Source organism: Dendrobates tinctorius, unplaced genomic scaffold (assembly GCF_039654945.1).
Source record: "Dendrobates tinctorius isolate UK_male_01 unplaced genomic scaffold, ASM3965494v1 ptg000038l, whole genome shotgun sequence".
Taxonomy (NCBI): Eukaryota; Metazoa; Chordata; class Amphibia; order Anura; family Dendrobatidae; genus Dendrobates; species Dendrobates tinctorius.
Window position 1 is genome coordinate 5902092 of NW_027361706.1, and position 15170 is coordinate 5917261.

At 39.5% G+C, this 15170-nt stretch overlaps 1 protein-coding gene across 7 annotated transcripts in view; it reads left to right on the forward strand.

Moving 5' to 3' along the window:
• ERC2 (ELKS/RAB6-interacting/CAST family member 2) overlaps positions 1-15170 on the forward strand; it is a 1295684-nt gene that overhangs the window by 502356 nt on the left and 778158 nt on the right. For all 7 annotated transcript variants that reach the window (XM_073574140.1, XM_073574143.1, XM_073574147.1 and 4 more), the window contains one exon: positions 10640-10766. In XM_073574140.1, the coding sequence (XP_073430241.1) occupies positions 10640-10766 (127 nt within the window). The remainder of the gene's footprint in view (positions 1-10639; positions 10767-15170) is intronic.

Below are 15170 nucleotides of genomic sequence, written 5' to 3' on the forward strand. Positions count from 1 at the left end.
TTTTTGCATTTACTAATTACCGTTGCTATATCGTCAAACATTAAAAAAAAAAAAAATTTGAATCTCAAGATGTGCCCTTTAGTCTCATGACATCATTGAACAATGAATAACAGATTGGGTTTAGGGGATTAAGAGAAAGAAAGCTGTTATTCTAAGAATCAGAAACTGAAAAGTGGCAAATGGCGTGTTCCACTAATAGTCCCTGTCTACTGTGAGTCGAATTTACACATGCGTGACAAATGTTCTCCAAAGCTTTCATCACCACATGCATAGCTAGGAAGCGTGCTGTTCCTGAGCGACATGGACACACGAGAGGTGCTCCAAAAACACTGGGTCTACATCTATAGGCTGTTGATAGAGACTATTTTTATGGGAAACATGTGCTTTATTGGCACTTTACATTTCTGCGCATTTTATAAAATAATATGTATGTATAAAATATGGACTTGCATGAAAGTTTTGTGAACCCTTCAGAATTGTCCATATTTGTGCATGAATTGGGCTTAAAACTGCAAGAACTAAAGCGAGAACCAAATCAAAGCAGTGAGTCAAAATTATTAGGTTTTTATGTTTTATTACTTAGGAAAATTATCCAATATCAAATTTTCTCTGAGAGTCAAAAGCAAGTGAACCTTTAAGAATAGCAGATAATTTGAAGGTGAAATTAGAGTCTGGTGTTTTCAATCAATGGGATGACCATGAGATGTGAAAGGGTGACCTGTTTTATTTAAAGAACAGGGATTTATCAAAGTCTGACCTTCACAACACATGTTTGTAGAAGTGTATGTTTTATCAGCAAAATACATTTCTTAGGACCTTTAGAAGAAGAATTGTTGGCTGGAAAACAAAACAAAACCATTTCTAAAGAGTTTGGACTAAACCAATCTAGAGTTGGGCAGATTGTGTACAACTAGAGAAAATTCAATTCCATTATAACCTTCTTCAGGAGAGCAACAAACAAAGATCATTCCAATAGCAAGACATATAATAGTCCACAAGATCCAAAAGGAATCCAAGGTAACCTCTATGTAACAAAAAGCCTCTTACAATAGCTAGTGCTATTGTTCATGAGTCAACAATTGTGAGGATACCAAACAACAATGGTGAGCATGATGGGATGACAAGGAGAAAGCCACTGATAAAAAAAAAAGAAATTTGCTGCCTATCTGCAGTTTGCTTAAGATCAACTAGTTAATATTGATGAGCCAGTGTGCTCGTTACTCGAGTTTTCTGAGCATGCTCGGGTGTTCTCTGAGTATCTTGGGCATGCTCGTAGATTGTTTGTTTCTCCGCATCTGCATGATTTGCCGGACCTGAACACATGCAGGAATTGCCTGTTTGTTAGGGAATCCCCACATGTATTCAGGCTGTCTAGCAGCCTCAAATCATGAAGCTACAGAGACACAAACATAATCTACGAGCACGCCCAAGATGCTCAGAGAACACTCGAGCATGCTCGGAAAACTCGAGTAGCGATCATACTCGCTCATCACTACTAGTTAAGCTATGAGGCTATTGGAACAGTATGTTCTTGATGTGTGAGGTTATAGGGAATATGCCAGTGACCATCACTCACTATTAACCATTTGGATGACACTAACATTTTATTTACAGCTGGTGGTCTATCTCAATAACAATGTATATGGCAATGCACTGCATGAACATTAAGAACACTAGTTGTGCACAGTACTAACCCTACAGGTCAAAGGGGCAACTATCTACCCTGTTACTCCTCTATAGACTCTTATTGGAACTTGTGTTCAGAGCTATATAAATATCAGAGTTCAGTGTGGAGACGTTAGAACAGCCCCTCTGTTGGCAGAGACTTGTGCAATGTTAAATGGACTGTTTTGCTGGTTTGGACTGTACTTTGACAGCACCAGACAGAGCCTGGACTGGGGGGCGGTGTAAGCAACTAGGAAGAAGTGCATCACAGAAAAGTGCTGATCGTGGCCATCATTGAGAGAAGAAGGTGAGAGTTGGAAGAGGGAGGACGTGTTGCAGCTCCATCCAGCGCCATCCATGGAACCTTGTGTCCTAGGCAAACGTAGACCGCACTGGGCAACAGAAGATTCCATTCATTCCCAGTTCTCCCGACAGGGGAGAAGGTTGGAGTGACATCGTTGTCAGGAGAGAGTGGAGACTAAATCCCCAGGAGCCGGTACCTCCAGCAAGTCAGCTGTAGTACCACGTACCAGCTGGAGACTCTCCATCCCATGCTCACCCAGTCGATGATGCAATTGATGCAAAAGGAGCCCCTACCAAGTACTGAGTGCATTTACTGAACATACATTTCAGTAGGCCAACATTTTGGATTTTAAAATCATTTTTCAAGCTGGTGTTATAAAGTATTGTAATTTACTAAGATAATGACTTTTGGGTTATCATTGGCTGTAAGCCATAATCATCAACATTTAACAGAAATAAACACGTGAAATAGATCACTCTTTCTGTAATGACTCTATATAATATGAGTTTCACTTTTTGTATTGAAGAACTGAAAAATATTAAGTTTTTGATGATCTAATTTTGTGAGAAGCACCTGTATGAGTTAACTTGGTTCACTTTCTTCTTTTTGTTAGAATACCTTTCCATCTAAATTTGTAAGTAAATGTTCATCAGACCAGTATGGTGACGGCTGCTTTCCTTGTTCATGGCCTTGCTGTATCCTGGGGAGCCTACCCCGGTACACAGTCTACAGATGCTTAGATTAAATGAGAAGCAATATGTTTGGAGGAAAAAATTTTTTATTGAAGCATAAAAAAACACTACCAGCTTTGAAACACGGTGGTGATAGTATCATGGTTTGGGCCTGTTTGCTGCATCTCGATCAGCATGCATTGCTATAATTGATAGAATGATTAATTCTGAATTTTATCAGCAAATTCTAAAGGAAAATGTCAGGACATCTGTCCATGAGCTGAATCTCAAAAGAACAAGGGTCATGCAGCGAGACAACGACCCAGATCCATTTTATAAAAGCCAAGCCTAAGTCCTAGTGCTACTGAAATGTCGTTGAAGGATCTGAAGAGAAAACCCAATCATAGGAGAAAACCTACCTACATACCAGAAGTGAAAATGTTTTCGTAGGGCGCAATGGGCTAAAATTCCTGAGGGTTCTGATCAATAATTACTGGAAACATTTTGAAAGCAAAGGTTCACATACTTTTGACTTGTATAGGCTTGTGATATTGGATAATTTATTCTTAAAAAGTCTAAATATTTTTTACTTTTTTTGATATGGTTCTCCTGAATTAATTTTAGGACTTGTGAAAATCTGATCTGATCAATTTTGTTCATTTATTATTATTTGTATGTTGGTGAGGAGCTAAGTGGTCACCTGTCCTTAGAATAAGTGATAACTTCTAGATCATGGGAGGCCCAAGTGTTGAGACCCTCACCAATCGCCAGAAGAGAGGGAATTGTGCCCCCTGTTTGATTGGAGCTGTAGCTACACGTGTTCCGTTAGTACATTTGTTCTCTTAGGGGCTGCCGGAGATAGTTGAGTGCTCCACTTAGCTATTTCTGGCAATCCAATAAAGATTGAATAGAGCTGCCGAGCGCATGCTGGACTGCCGCTCCATTCAAAAATGGCACTAGTCCCCCAGGCTGCAAACAAATTAGTGAGGCTTTTAGCCTTTGAAACCCAACTAATCTAGTAGTTGCTAACTAAAATTTCGCTTGTTTGACCTTATTTTGTACTTTTGAAGATAAGAGACTATAATTTTTTTTGCATTTATTCACAAAAATAATGTACTCTTAAAATTAAGCCCAGTGTTCAGGTTCCCCTCCTCCCCCCCCACCCCAAGAAAATAAAAATCAATAAATATTTTTTCACAGTGTAGAAATATTATCTCACCACTAGAGGCAGTGTTTTTCTGCAATTGTATTTCCGGTAATATTGATGATAAGAGACTTTGGCTATGACTATAATATTTTTTTAAAAAATTTATTCACAAAACTAATTACTGTACTTAAAATTAAGCAAGGGTGGAACTTTTTTTTTTTATCTATAAAACTAATGCACTCTTAAAATTAAGCCCAGGGTGGAGGTTTTTTCCCCTCTAAAAAAAAAATCAATAAATATTTTTCTCACTGTAGAAATATTGTTTCACCACTAGGGGCAGTATTTTTCTGCAGTTGTATTTCGGGTAATATTGCCGCAGCGCGATCCGTGTATAGAATGACTCTTTTTTTATATGTTTTATAGAAAACTTAAGGAGAAAATAAACCCCGCCGCCATTGTACCAGCCGAATGTTGCCTTTAATGGAATGGCATACCTTACTTGCTATGTATTTGTTCCATCTCTCTGTGTATGTACACACCAGCCATGATCTTGACAAAGGCCGGCAGCGGCAAGAGGTCCTCGGAGAAAAATAAATACAGATAAAAGGCAGACGATTGGAGGGAAAACAGACCCCAGCAGCAGAAGACAAACACTCTAATCAAGTAAAATAAACAGTCTTTCCTATTCCGTATTCTGCTGGAATTATCCGCCAGTGTAGTAGATAAATTAGACAGATGGGATTTCTATGGACGAGGCTTTTAAACGCTCCTTTCTTCAAGTGTGCGATGATGATTGCATATTCTTTCATTTGACACATCACAAGAAATGGCCGAGCGCTGAGACTTTTTAAAAAGACTTTACACCGATGATGTAATGTTGATGTAGCCCAGGCCCTTTGTCACATGACCAGCCCTGTGAATAATGCAACAAGCGTCACCTGTTCCTATACCTTTTTTGAGCCCCCCCTGAAACCATATCACCTCTCACAAATTCATACATTTTTTTTACATATTTATCAAATCTATAGGTTTCTCGTAAAAACAGATTTCATACCCCATAGTTTTATCATTTTCCACGTGCTTGTACAGTTGTGTTCCTCGTGGAGTCTAGATTGATGCTTTCTTGAGTCGAGTGGCAGCCATACCCATGATTAGCGTGGTCTTTGAGACTTTGTATATCTAGAGCTTTAGTGGATTTTTTTTTTAAAACAAGGAAATGTTAGAAACTTAACTTTTTTCGTGGAAGGGAAATCTGACTCCCAAGGCTCCTGTCGATTTATGAGCAGCAATTAGACTATATGAGCAGCTGCATCAAAAGATGTTAATATGGGGGTGGTTGAAGAAAAAGTGGGAACATATAAAAGGAGGGACGGTGTGGGAGGCCCTTAATGAGTACAGAGATACCACAGCAAAAAAGTAGAAGGTCGTTGAAGGATGACCTCTACAATGCTGGAGTTCACGAGTCTGATCTTGTTGGTATGTCCATATGGACATCACGGTCAGACTCATTGGCATATCCTCAACAACAACAAGGTCAGTCTTATGTGGATAACACAACAACATCTTAGCCAGTCTTAAAGGATGTCCACAATATAAGGACCCGACTTTGATGTCCACACAACATCTTGGTCTGGTCTGTGTCATAAGAATATCCACAACAATATCGTGACTTGACTTGTGATGATGTCCACAACAATATCCTGGCCAATCTTGTAAGGATGTCCTTGACAACATATTGTCCAGTCTTTTAAGAATATCCACAACATCTTGGCAGATTTGTAATGGTGTCCATAATAACATCATGGCTTTCTTTTAAGGATACTCTCTCCAACATCTTGGCCTTTTTCTATGACTATCCAAATATACAACATCATGGCCAGAGTAGTAAGGAAGTCTATGACACCATCATGGCCAATCTTGCAAAAAATGTTCATAACATTATGAGATGACTTGTGAAGATCTTGTCGGTCTTATAGATGTCCACAACAACTTCATGGTTGTTTTGTAAAGATGTCCAAAACTGTTTAACTTGATGGCCGGTCTTTGAAGGGTGAATGCAGCAACATCATGGCCAGACATGTAGGTTGTCCACAATAACTTCACGGCCAGACATGTGATGATGGCCACAATAAAGTCATGAGTCTTCCTCTTAGCATTTTGGAGCAAAGAATAAGGAGCCTTATATTGTAGATCATGAACTGGACCTAGGTTTGGTACAAAGGAGGATTATACATTTTATGCCTACCTTATATAAACCACCAGCTACTTCAACAGGAATGTTGGACTGGGGCTGATGTCTCCATCAGGATGATTTTCCATTAAAAACCACATGTATATTTTCATTTCTATAGAATGTTTACACTCGGCTTCCTTGTTCTTAAAGGTTTTGGAGGAATGGTCATTTTCATTAACAACTTGTAGGTAAAGTTCACGATCAGATAGTAGTCATATACTGCCATACAGTACATTTAGGTCTGAAGCGTCTGTCTTCTGTATGAAACACCTTGCTTAGTTGTGTTTTTTCTATTCAGAAGTGCAATATGCCGGCATGTTCTACAGATAATCGTACTCTTCCATACGGATCTCGAAAATGTAAAAACTTTAAATGTAGCACTCCGTGGACAATGGGGCATGTGGATCCCCTTTTAAGTTGACTATTTCCCCTTCATCTGATCCTGTACTAGTTACGTCTTAAAGAAGTTTTCCAGCTAAAAGTACGTTGAATTCAAATAAGACTAAATTATGCAAGTCCTATCAGCCAATGCAAAGACACACACAATTCAGAAGAACGTAGAGTTGTGTCTCAAGCTCGAGGCGCCCATCACTCATAAAATATATTAGCAAAGCGCATAACTTTTTTTTTTTATATAAGAGCAATTAACTCCATAAATATAACCATTTTTATTGGTGATGCTCAAATCCCTGAAGTACAAATGTATATATATTTCAATATAGGGAGAAAGGGATAGCACTCCCTGGAAGAAAAAAAACCCGAAAAACTTTAGTATTTTCTTGTAAATAGTGCAAAAGCACACAGAAAAGTTCAGGAATCATAAAGGCTACAGCTGTTTCGCACTGATCTGCACTTCTTCAGGTCCACTAGTGCAAAAAGCAGGCACAGGGGTTACAGGAAGCACAAAGGCTACAGTAGTTTTGCGCTGGTCTGTGCTGCTTCTGGCTCAATAGTACAAAAGCAGATGGAGGAGGTACAAAGCGCAAAGACTATGGCTGTTCTGCAATGGTTTGCATTTATTCTGGTCCAATTGTGGATTGGGCCAGAAGAAGAATAGACCATAGCGAAACGTACATAGATTTTGTGCTTCCTGTACATCCCCTGTCTGGTTTTGCACTATTGCTTGAAGATAATTTATTTTTTTAAATTTAAACATTTAGTGCTATCCATTTCTTCCTGTTAAATCCATATTTAGCTGAAAACAATCCTCTTCAAACTGTCCATACACATTTACAGTAAAATTAGCTGAACCCATTAATTAAGGTTGGACTGACTGACAATCTTATTTATTTTGGTGCCTCCTGACTGTCCTCTATCCAGTGTTGTTGGAAAGTAGGATTGGACGTATGAAATTTCAATGCCCTTAGCCCAGTCTTCCAACTAAAATACATGCTAGCTTGGCCAAGCTCAGGGCATATGTATAGTTGAGTCATGAGGAACATATGTTGGATGGGCCAAAATCTATAGAAGGTGTGTGGGCAACTTTAGAGGCAAAGATGGACAAACTACTGTACCTCAAGACTTCTGCCTCTTTTATCTTGTAGAACTTTTGGAAAGAATTAGGACATAGCGCCTGGTGTCACGGGTGTGTCATGTCCCTCCTGGGAGAGCTGGAGTTAGAAGATCACAATGGGTAATGAATTGCAGGTCCTCTTCAGAGATGGTGTGATTCATGTCCTATTTTAAATGGATTTCCTTTCCTTCTGAGCTGAAGGGGTTAAGGACTCTTTCATGCTGGCGGGGAACTTTTAGCTTTTGTGCACACAGCTGTTGCTGTGGCTAATCATCTCTAGACCCTATATCTATTGACTCTGGGCATTTCTTCCTTGATGGTGAAAGAATCTTCTTCCTGTGCTAATCTGTGTAGTTGGAGTAGTAGTTGTAGTGATCTGGTGTATGTGAATGTTTATTGCCTTGTCCTATTCCTATTCAGTTTATTCCTTCCTGTCCCTTTCCTCAGCCCTATTTTTGGTGGGTACTTTTGTATGATTGTGGTCTTGTGTTATCCTTGTTTCGTCTTTGTGTCTTGGTTTTTTTACATTTCTGTCCCATGCCTCATGGGGTGGGAGAGGGGACAGATTAGGGTTTAACAAGAGTATAGTAAGGTTGGAGACCCAGGCCTCTCTACCTTCAAGAGTACCCTTGGGGCAGGGATAGTTAATGTCCCAGTTCCAGGGACAGTTAGAGGGCCACCTCCCTTACTTAACACCGTCACAGCGTGACACCTGGCACCACTTTTGCAGAATGTAGAGCAGTCCAGTACCAGAAGGTTCTACTTTTTATCATTTACTATCAAATGATTCCTCTTTGCAAAAGACAAAGGTAAAGTAAACTATTCTGCCTTGTACATCTCAAACAATCTGTCTTGCGAGTTAACAGAATCGTCAGCCTACACTGGCTGTTCCTACAACGTCGATGCTAATTTGCACCATTTTTACATCTTTATCATTTTTGTATTATAATATTACTTTATACGATTAATTATTTTATGCCACTATTGATAAATCGCTCTCCTCTTGTTTAGTTTTGTTCATACGGTTAACTTTCCATTGCTTAGCATTTTGACCATAGGGGGCAAGCTACTCCATTTTTATTTTAATCCTTTGAGAGTTTTTTTTTTTTTTTTTTTTGCCTTGTTGAAAACCAGAAATGAGTAAAAAAATAAATCGTCTTCTCCTGCCCAGTTGGATTGACAGATGCTAAACGCATACCAAGCTTCTCTCTGCCTCTTCCCTTCCAGTCTCTTACCGCATGTCATCGCTACTCCGTGACGGAGAACAGGGGACAAATTATCTTGCGTGGTGTTTTGTTTAGCAGGTTGGCTGCCGTTTCACATACTAATTGCATAATATGTGCATCCCCTCCAAAATCAACAAGACGAGGGTGTGAGATTGCTAAAAACTATTTAAAAACTTTAATACCTAAGTGGCGACAAACTCTTAACATCAGCGACGTGATAATGGCTGCGCATTTATTGTGCAGCGAGCTATTATTCTCCTGAAAGCTTTTTAGAGCGACATTTTAGTGACGCTATTTACATAGCTTAAAGGGAATCTCTTAACTTGAAAATTCCGAGCAGTCTACGGGCTCTATGTAGCTGAGCAGAATGATATATGGGATGATGGAGAACAATTCAGAAAAACTTGTATTTTACTTATGGAAATATCTGCTTATTCAGGATTTAGGAGTCCAGTGGGTTGAGACAGTGGGCGATCAATGATTAGGACCGCCCACTGGACTCTTAAGGATAGACAGGACAGGGATTCAAATAAATTAACATACATTATACTAAATCCTTTCCGACAACCTTTACATTTATCTGCTCAGCTTCTCCTGCTCTATAACCCGCTGCTGACAGATCAGACTGCAGGTTCAATGTCATAGGTTCTCTTTGAAGGGAGTCTGTCAGCCAAAACTGAGAGGAGGAACCAAGCACATGGTTTTTAAGGAGCTATTGCCCCTATGAAAAAAAAATTGCAACTTTATTATTCTAATGGCTGTCTCCTTTCCGCAGAAGCTTTAGTCGAATCAAATACGCTAATTAGGGTACTCAGTGTACCCTTGGTGTGGCCAATAAACCAGTGTTGTCAGTCATCCGTCAGGGAGGCGGGGTTATGTAAAACCTGTGGGTGTAACAGTGCACTCAGCCTCTCGGCCACACCAAGGGTGCACTGAGCACCCCAATTAGCATGTATGATTAGACTTCCATTTCTGCACAACAGAAGCTGCGATTTGAACATTAATGGCATGATACTTATAGGGATTTTATCCCCCTAAATGCTATGTACGAGTATATAGTTTATGTGGGCTGATAGATTCCCTTTAATTCAGATCTATGACATTGTTATGTATTATTATATTTATTATATACTTTATGGCACAGAAAGCTTGATCCACTATTTTCTATGAGCCGCTATGGCTTCCATAACTAGTATCTAGCTCAAGACAAGAGATCAGGAATTTAGGTTTTCCAGTTACTCAGTATAAGGGTTTGTGAACACAGCCGTATTTTCAGTCCGAGTCGGGTCCAACAAAACATCCGCTAGCTCGCGGATCAATATTATTCTATCGGGCTGTGCACATGTCAGATGTTTTCCTCGTACTGAAAAAAAAATCGCTGCATGCCCGAGTCTGATCCGATATTCAGATGGCACTCCATGGAAGACAGTGAGTCCATGGAAACCATCAGACTGCACTCGGATGACATCTGAGTGCAGTCCAATTTGCAAGGACTGACAGAATGGAGAAGGTGGAGACTTTTTTTTTCTCCATCTTCTCATTTTAGAGAATCGGATGGCGCTATGCTCACGGTTTGATGAAACTCCAATCAGAACCTGGCTAATGGGCACTGCCTCACTCCATACACTTGTATCTGTGCCCACTAGACAGGTCCTGGCCGGGAGTATGCATATCGCATGCTTGATAGAGTGACTGCAGACTTATCATTCTAGATCGAATAACGCCTTTAATATTGAAAAAGTTATTAAATAACGTTGTTTTGTCAGTGAATAATAACGTCTCAGTAAATTGTATACATTGTTGTGTTGATGCATCTTGACCCATTATATTGTTTTCCATTGTTTCTTTTCTTAAACATTTTTTTTTACATTATATCATAGGATAATGAAAGATCAGAACAAGAAATCTGCCAACTTGAAGCACAATCAACAAATGGAGAAGAAAAGGAACATAGATGACATGCGTCGGAGGGATGATAACATACCGGACAACTCGCAGCATCTACAGGTGCGTTCAGATCTTACTTTCCACTATTGCTGATGTACCAAGCGTGAAGTCAGTGACTGATAACTCTTCCTATATACAGTCTATGTGTGACAAGAGTTCTTGAAATGTGAAAAAATAGTGAACCAAGACCCAGGGCCGGTTTTAGATGAAGTGGGACCCAAGGCAAAACTTTAAAGCAGGGCTCCAAATGCTCACACATTGCACCATCACACAGAAACATTTCGGTTGTATCTATACAAGCTGAGTTCATGCCGTTAAACAAGCGCGATCGACATTATTGAAGTCGTTCAATGCTTTTTTTTCCCAACCTCTTAACATCGGCTGAGGAAGAACGATCGACAAAAAACTATCATTAGTAGATCAGTCTTTCCACATACAGTATCATGTTATCAGCAGCATATCTGCAGTTTTCAGTGGGTGATGTTCTGCTGAGAACAATGACTTTTGTTCTTGCGTAAACAATGCAATCACTTGATGAATAGACAGCATTTTTCTCATTTAACATAATGCACCCCATAGTCCTCCACCTTGTATACTGCACACCCCATAATCCTCCATATAGTATAATGTGCCCCATAGTCTTCCATATGGTATAATGTGCACCCCATGGTCCTCTATAAAGTCTAAAGCACACCCCATATTCCTCCATGTAGTATAATGAACACCCCATAGGTCTCCATATAGTGTAATGTACCCCATAGGCCTCCATATAGTACTATATACTCCCCATAGTCCTCAATATACTATAATGCATGCCATAGTCCGCCATATTTTATATTGCACCCCATAGTCCTCTATATAGTACAATGCAGTTTCCATAGTATAATGCACTCCATAGTTCTTCATACAGTACAATGCATTCCCCATAATCCTCCATACAGCATAATGTACTCCCCATAGTCTTCCATACAGTATAATGTACTGCCCATAGTCCTCCATTCAGTATAATGCACCCCATAGTCCTTGATACAGCATAATCCAGCCCACATATAGTATAATGCAGTCCCCATATAGTGCATTTAGTATAATGCACTCCCCATAGTCCTCGATAGAGTATAATGCAGCCCCACAGAATATAATGCAGCATCATAGAGTGTAATGCAGGCCCATAGAGTACATATAGTATAATGCACTCCCCATAGTCCTTGATAGAGTATAACGCAGCCCTATAGAATATAATGCAGAGTCATAGAGTGTAATGAAGCCCCATAAAGCATAATGCCACCCCATATGGTAAAATGCCTCATAGAGTACATATAGTATAATGCACTCCCCATAGTCCTCGATAAAGTATAATGCAGCCCCATAGAATATAATGCAGCGTCATAGAGTGTAATGTAGCCCCATAGAGTACATATAGTATAATACACTCCCCATAGTCCTCGATAGAGTATAATGCAGCCCCATAGAATATAATGCAGTGTCATAGAGTGTAATGCAGGCCCATAGAGTACATATAGTATAATGCACTCCCCATAGTCCTCGATAGAGTATAATGCAGCCTCATAGAATATAATGCAGCGTCATAGAGTGTAATGTAGCCCCATAGAGTACATATAATATATTACACTCCCCATAGTCCTCGATAGAGGATAATGCAGCCCCATAGAATATAGTGCAGCGTCATAGAGTGTAATGCAGGCCCATAGAGTACATATAGTATAATGCACTCCCCATAGTCCTCGAGAGAGTATAATGAAGCCCCATAGAATATAATGCAGAGTCATAGAGTGTAATGTAGCCCCATAGAGTATAATTCCACCCCATATGCTATAATGCAGCCGCATAGAGTGCATTTAGTATAATGCAGCCCCATAATCCTCTAGTATAATGGCCACCATGTATTCAATGATTAAAAAAAATAATACGATACTCACCTACGCATCTCTCCTCGTTCCCCCGCTCCTCCAGTCTCTGCAGCGTATCTCCTCAGCAGCTCCAATGCACGGCACCGTGTAGCCTCATAACGACCACTAGATGGGGACCCTGGGGGAGTGGGGACCATTGGCAAATACCTAGTTTTCCTGCCCCTAACACCAGCCTTGACAATACCCACTGTAAAAATAATAAAACGGATAATTCCCGCAGCTGCATTGTCCCACTGATACATTGTTATGCTACATGAGTGCTGAAACTCGGACGTCTGAGGGAAGTGTGAGAACTTCAGCCCGTTAGTGGCTGCAGATGGACTGTAGCACTCATGTGGTACATCAATGACACCAAGCTCCGGTAGACCCAGCGCTAATATTGGTGGAACAGCGCAAGCACGCTCATTTCCATCTATCGATTCATCTAACCAGGCCAACCTCACAGTGTAAAGTGGAGCAACCCCAATAAAAAGGCTTAACAACCCATTTCTTTCCTCTGTACTTAGCATTTTACTGTTGGATCATCGGAGCATTATGAGCCGTGTCTTCCAGTGATGCATGCTGTGGTAAATGACAGGAATATGTCACAGGATTACCCAGGCGTGACGGTTAGGGCACATAAATACAACATGATGATGGGGGACTGCGGTTATCGCACTAGAAAAGTTTATATTTCGATTTTCATACCTGTCATCACTTTTATGCAAACTGCGCTGCCGGATTGAATTCCCACTATCTGTTATTTGAGGTGCGGTTTTTATGGAGATGTTGTAGGATTATATTGTCTAATTTTCTGTAACACAAAATCACGCAGTGTGATGTTCAATAGGTCATTTTCTGATGACACCTTCCCTTTAAGTCAAGTTTTTTGTGTATTCTTTTAAAACAATTGGCAATATATATATTTTGTCATATCACGATCTTTATTACAAAAACCTAAAAATTTGTAATGTTTCTATTTTCTTACTGGCTACTGGGGCATTTGTTAGACTTACTTCCTGTCCTTTTAGGAAGGGTTTACTGCAGTTTCCTTATCATCAGAGGCAGGATGACAGTGACCGGTAACATCTTTATACACAGCTGATAAAGCAGGAACCATCAATTAAATAGGCAATTTCACAATGACCTCTGCACACGCTCATTAGAAGCTTCAATCCAAAAGAAAGGGTCAGAGTCTTTACATTGTGGCTAATGTAAATGTGCTGTTTCCTGAAAGAACAGGAAGGAGGTGTGCAAAATAACCCCAGTGGCCAGTGTGCAAATTGCAAGATGTTTAATTTTTATTTTTAAAATAAATATATATGGGAAAAAAAACATTGACAGAAATAAAAAATTTATACATTTTTACAAAAAACTTCCTTTTCTGAAAACACATTACATTTTAAGATTTTGGGATTGTTGAAAATGGTTCAGCTTCATGTGGCAGGACAACTGATGTGTTGTAGAGAGAAGTTGGTCAAACCCACTGATTTTGGCAGGACTTGCCCACCCAGTACTGGGACCTGCCGACTCTTCCTCAACAGATGATATCGGGAGAGAAGGATCAGGCATGTTGAATTTCAATGATAAATCATTGCTTTGGTCCATGAATCTGGCAGCAAGCTAATCTACTCTCTCCATTGAAAACCCTGTGCTCTCTACTGAACTAAATCTTTTATTAATGTTTATATCTCCAGTCGCTACCGTCTGGCTTGCTGGCCACAGTTTTGGTGAATTTTGACAATACGATTTGCACAGAGGAACTTTGAAACTTTCAAGTGATCTGTAAAAATGCAACTAAAATTTTTTTATACATATATATTTTTATCACAATCTATTTTTTCGCAAAGCGATGAAAATGAAACTATTTCCAACAGTGACAGCCGGACAGCCCATCTAGATAAATATCCCATTCTTGTCCTCCACTATGATAAACTGTCGGGCTGTTATCTCGCTACCTCCAGAGTAAGATTTCCAGCCGAGAGGTCGTTTCATTGACATGATGTTATTCTCCTCCAAAATCAAGAACCCCCCTCATTACTAGTCATCCTGTAATTGTTACCAGAGGAATTGAGCGACAGACAGGTAGCAGTCGCCAAATATCATAATATTTGGACTTGATTGTCTTACAGCTGCGGTGATATGAAACCTCGTTGTTCTAGATATACCTTTATCTTCATTTCTATACTTAGTCCTTGGGTTTTCCTGTAATTTTCTTTTAGATATAGTCCCACAGACAACCAATGTGTAGCCATTCTGGGATCACAATGTATTAGTTAAATATTTCCTATGTTTAGTTGTTGTTTTTCTTTTTGATCTCTTTTATTAGTTTTTGCTTTTTGTTATGCTGTGTAATTAGGTTTAATAACATGTGGATATACCAAAAAAATAAAAATTCTGGGAAATTACAAAACATATATATATATTTACATATATATACATCTATGTGATTAATATTTCCTAATGATGTTTTTGGATTTTCAGGTTCACTTCTTATTACCACCTTTTAATAGTAAAAATATCTATGGGGCTAATTAACACTAAATATTTGAAAAAT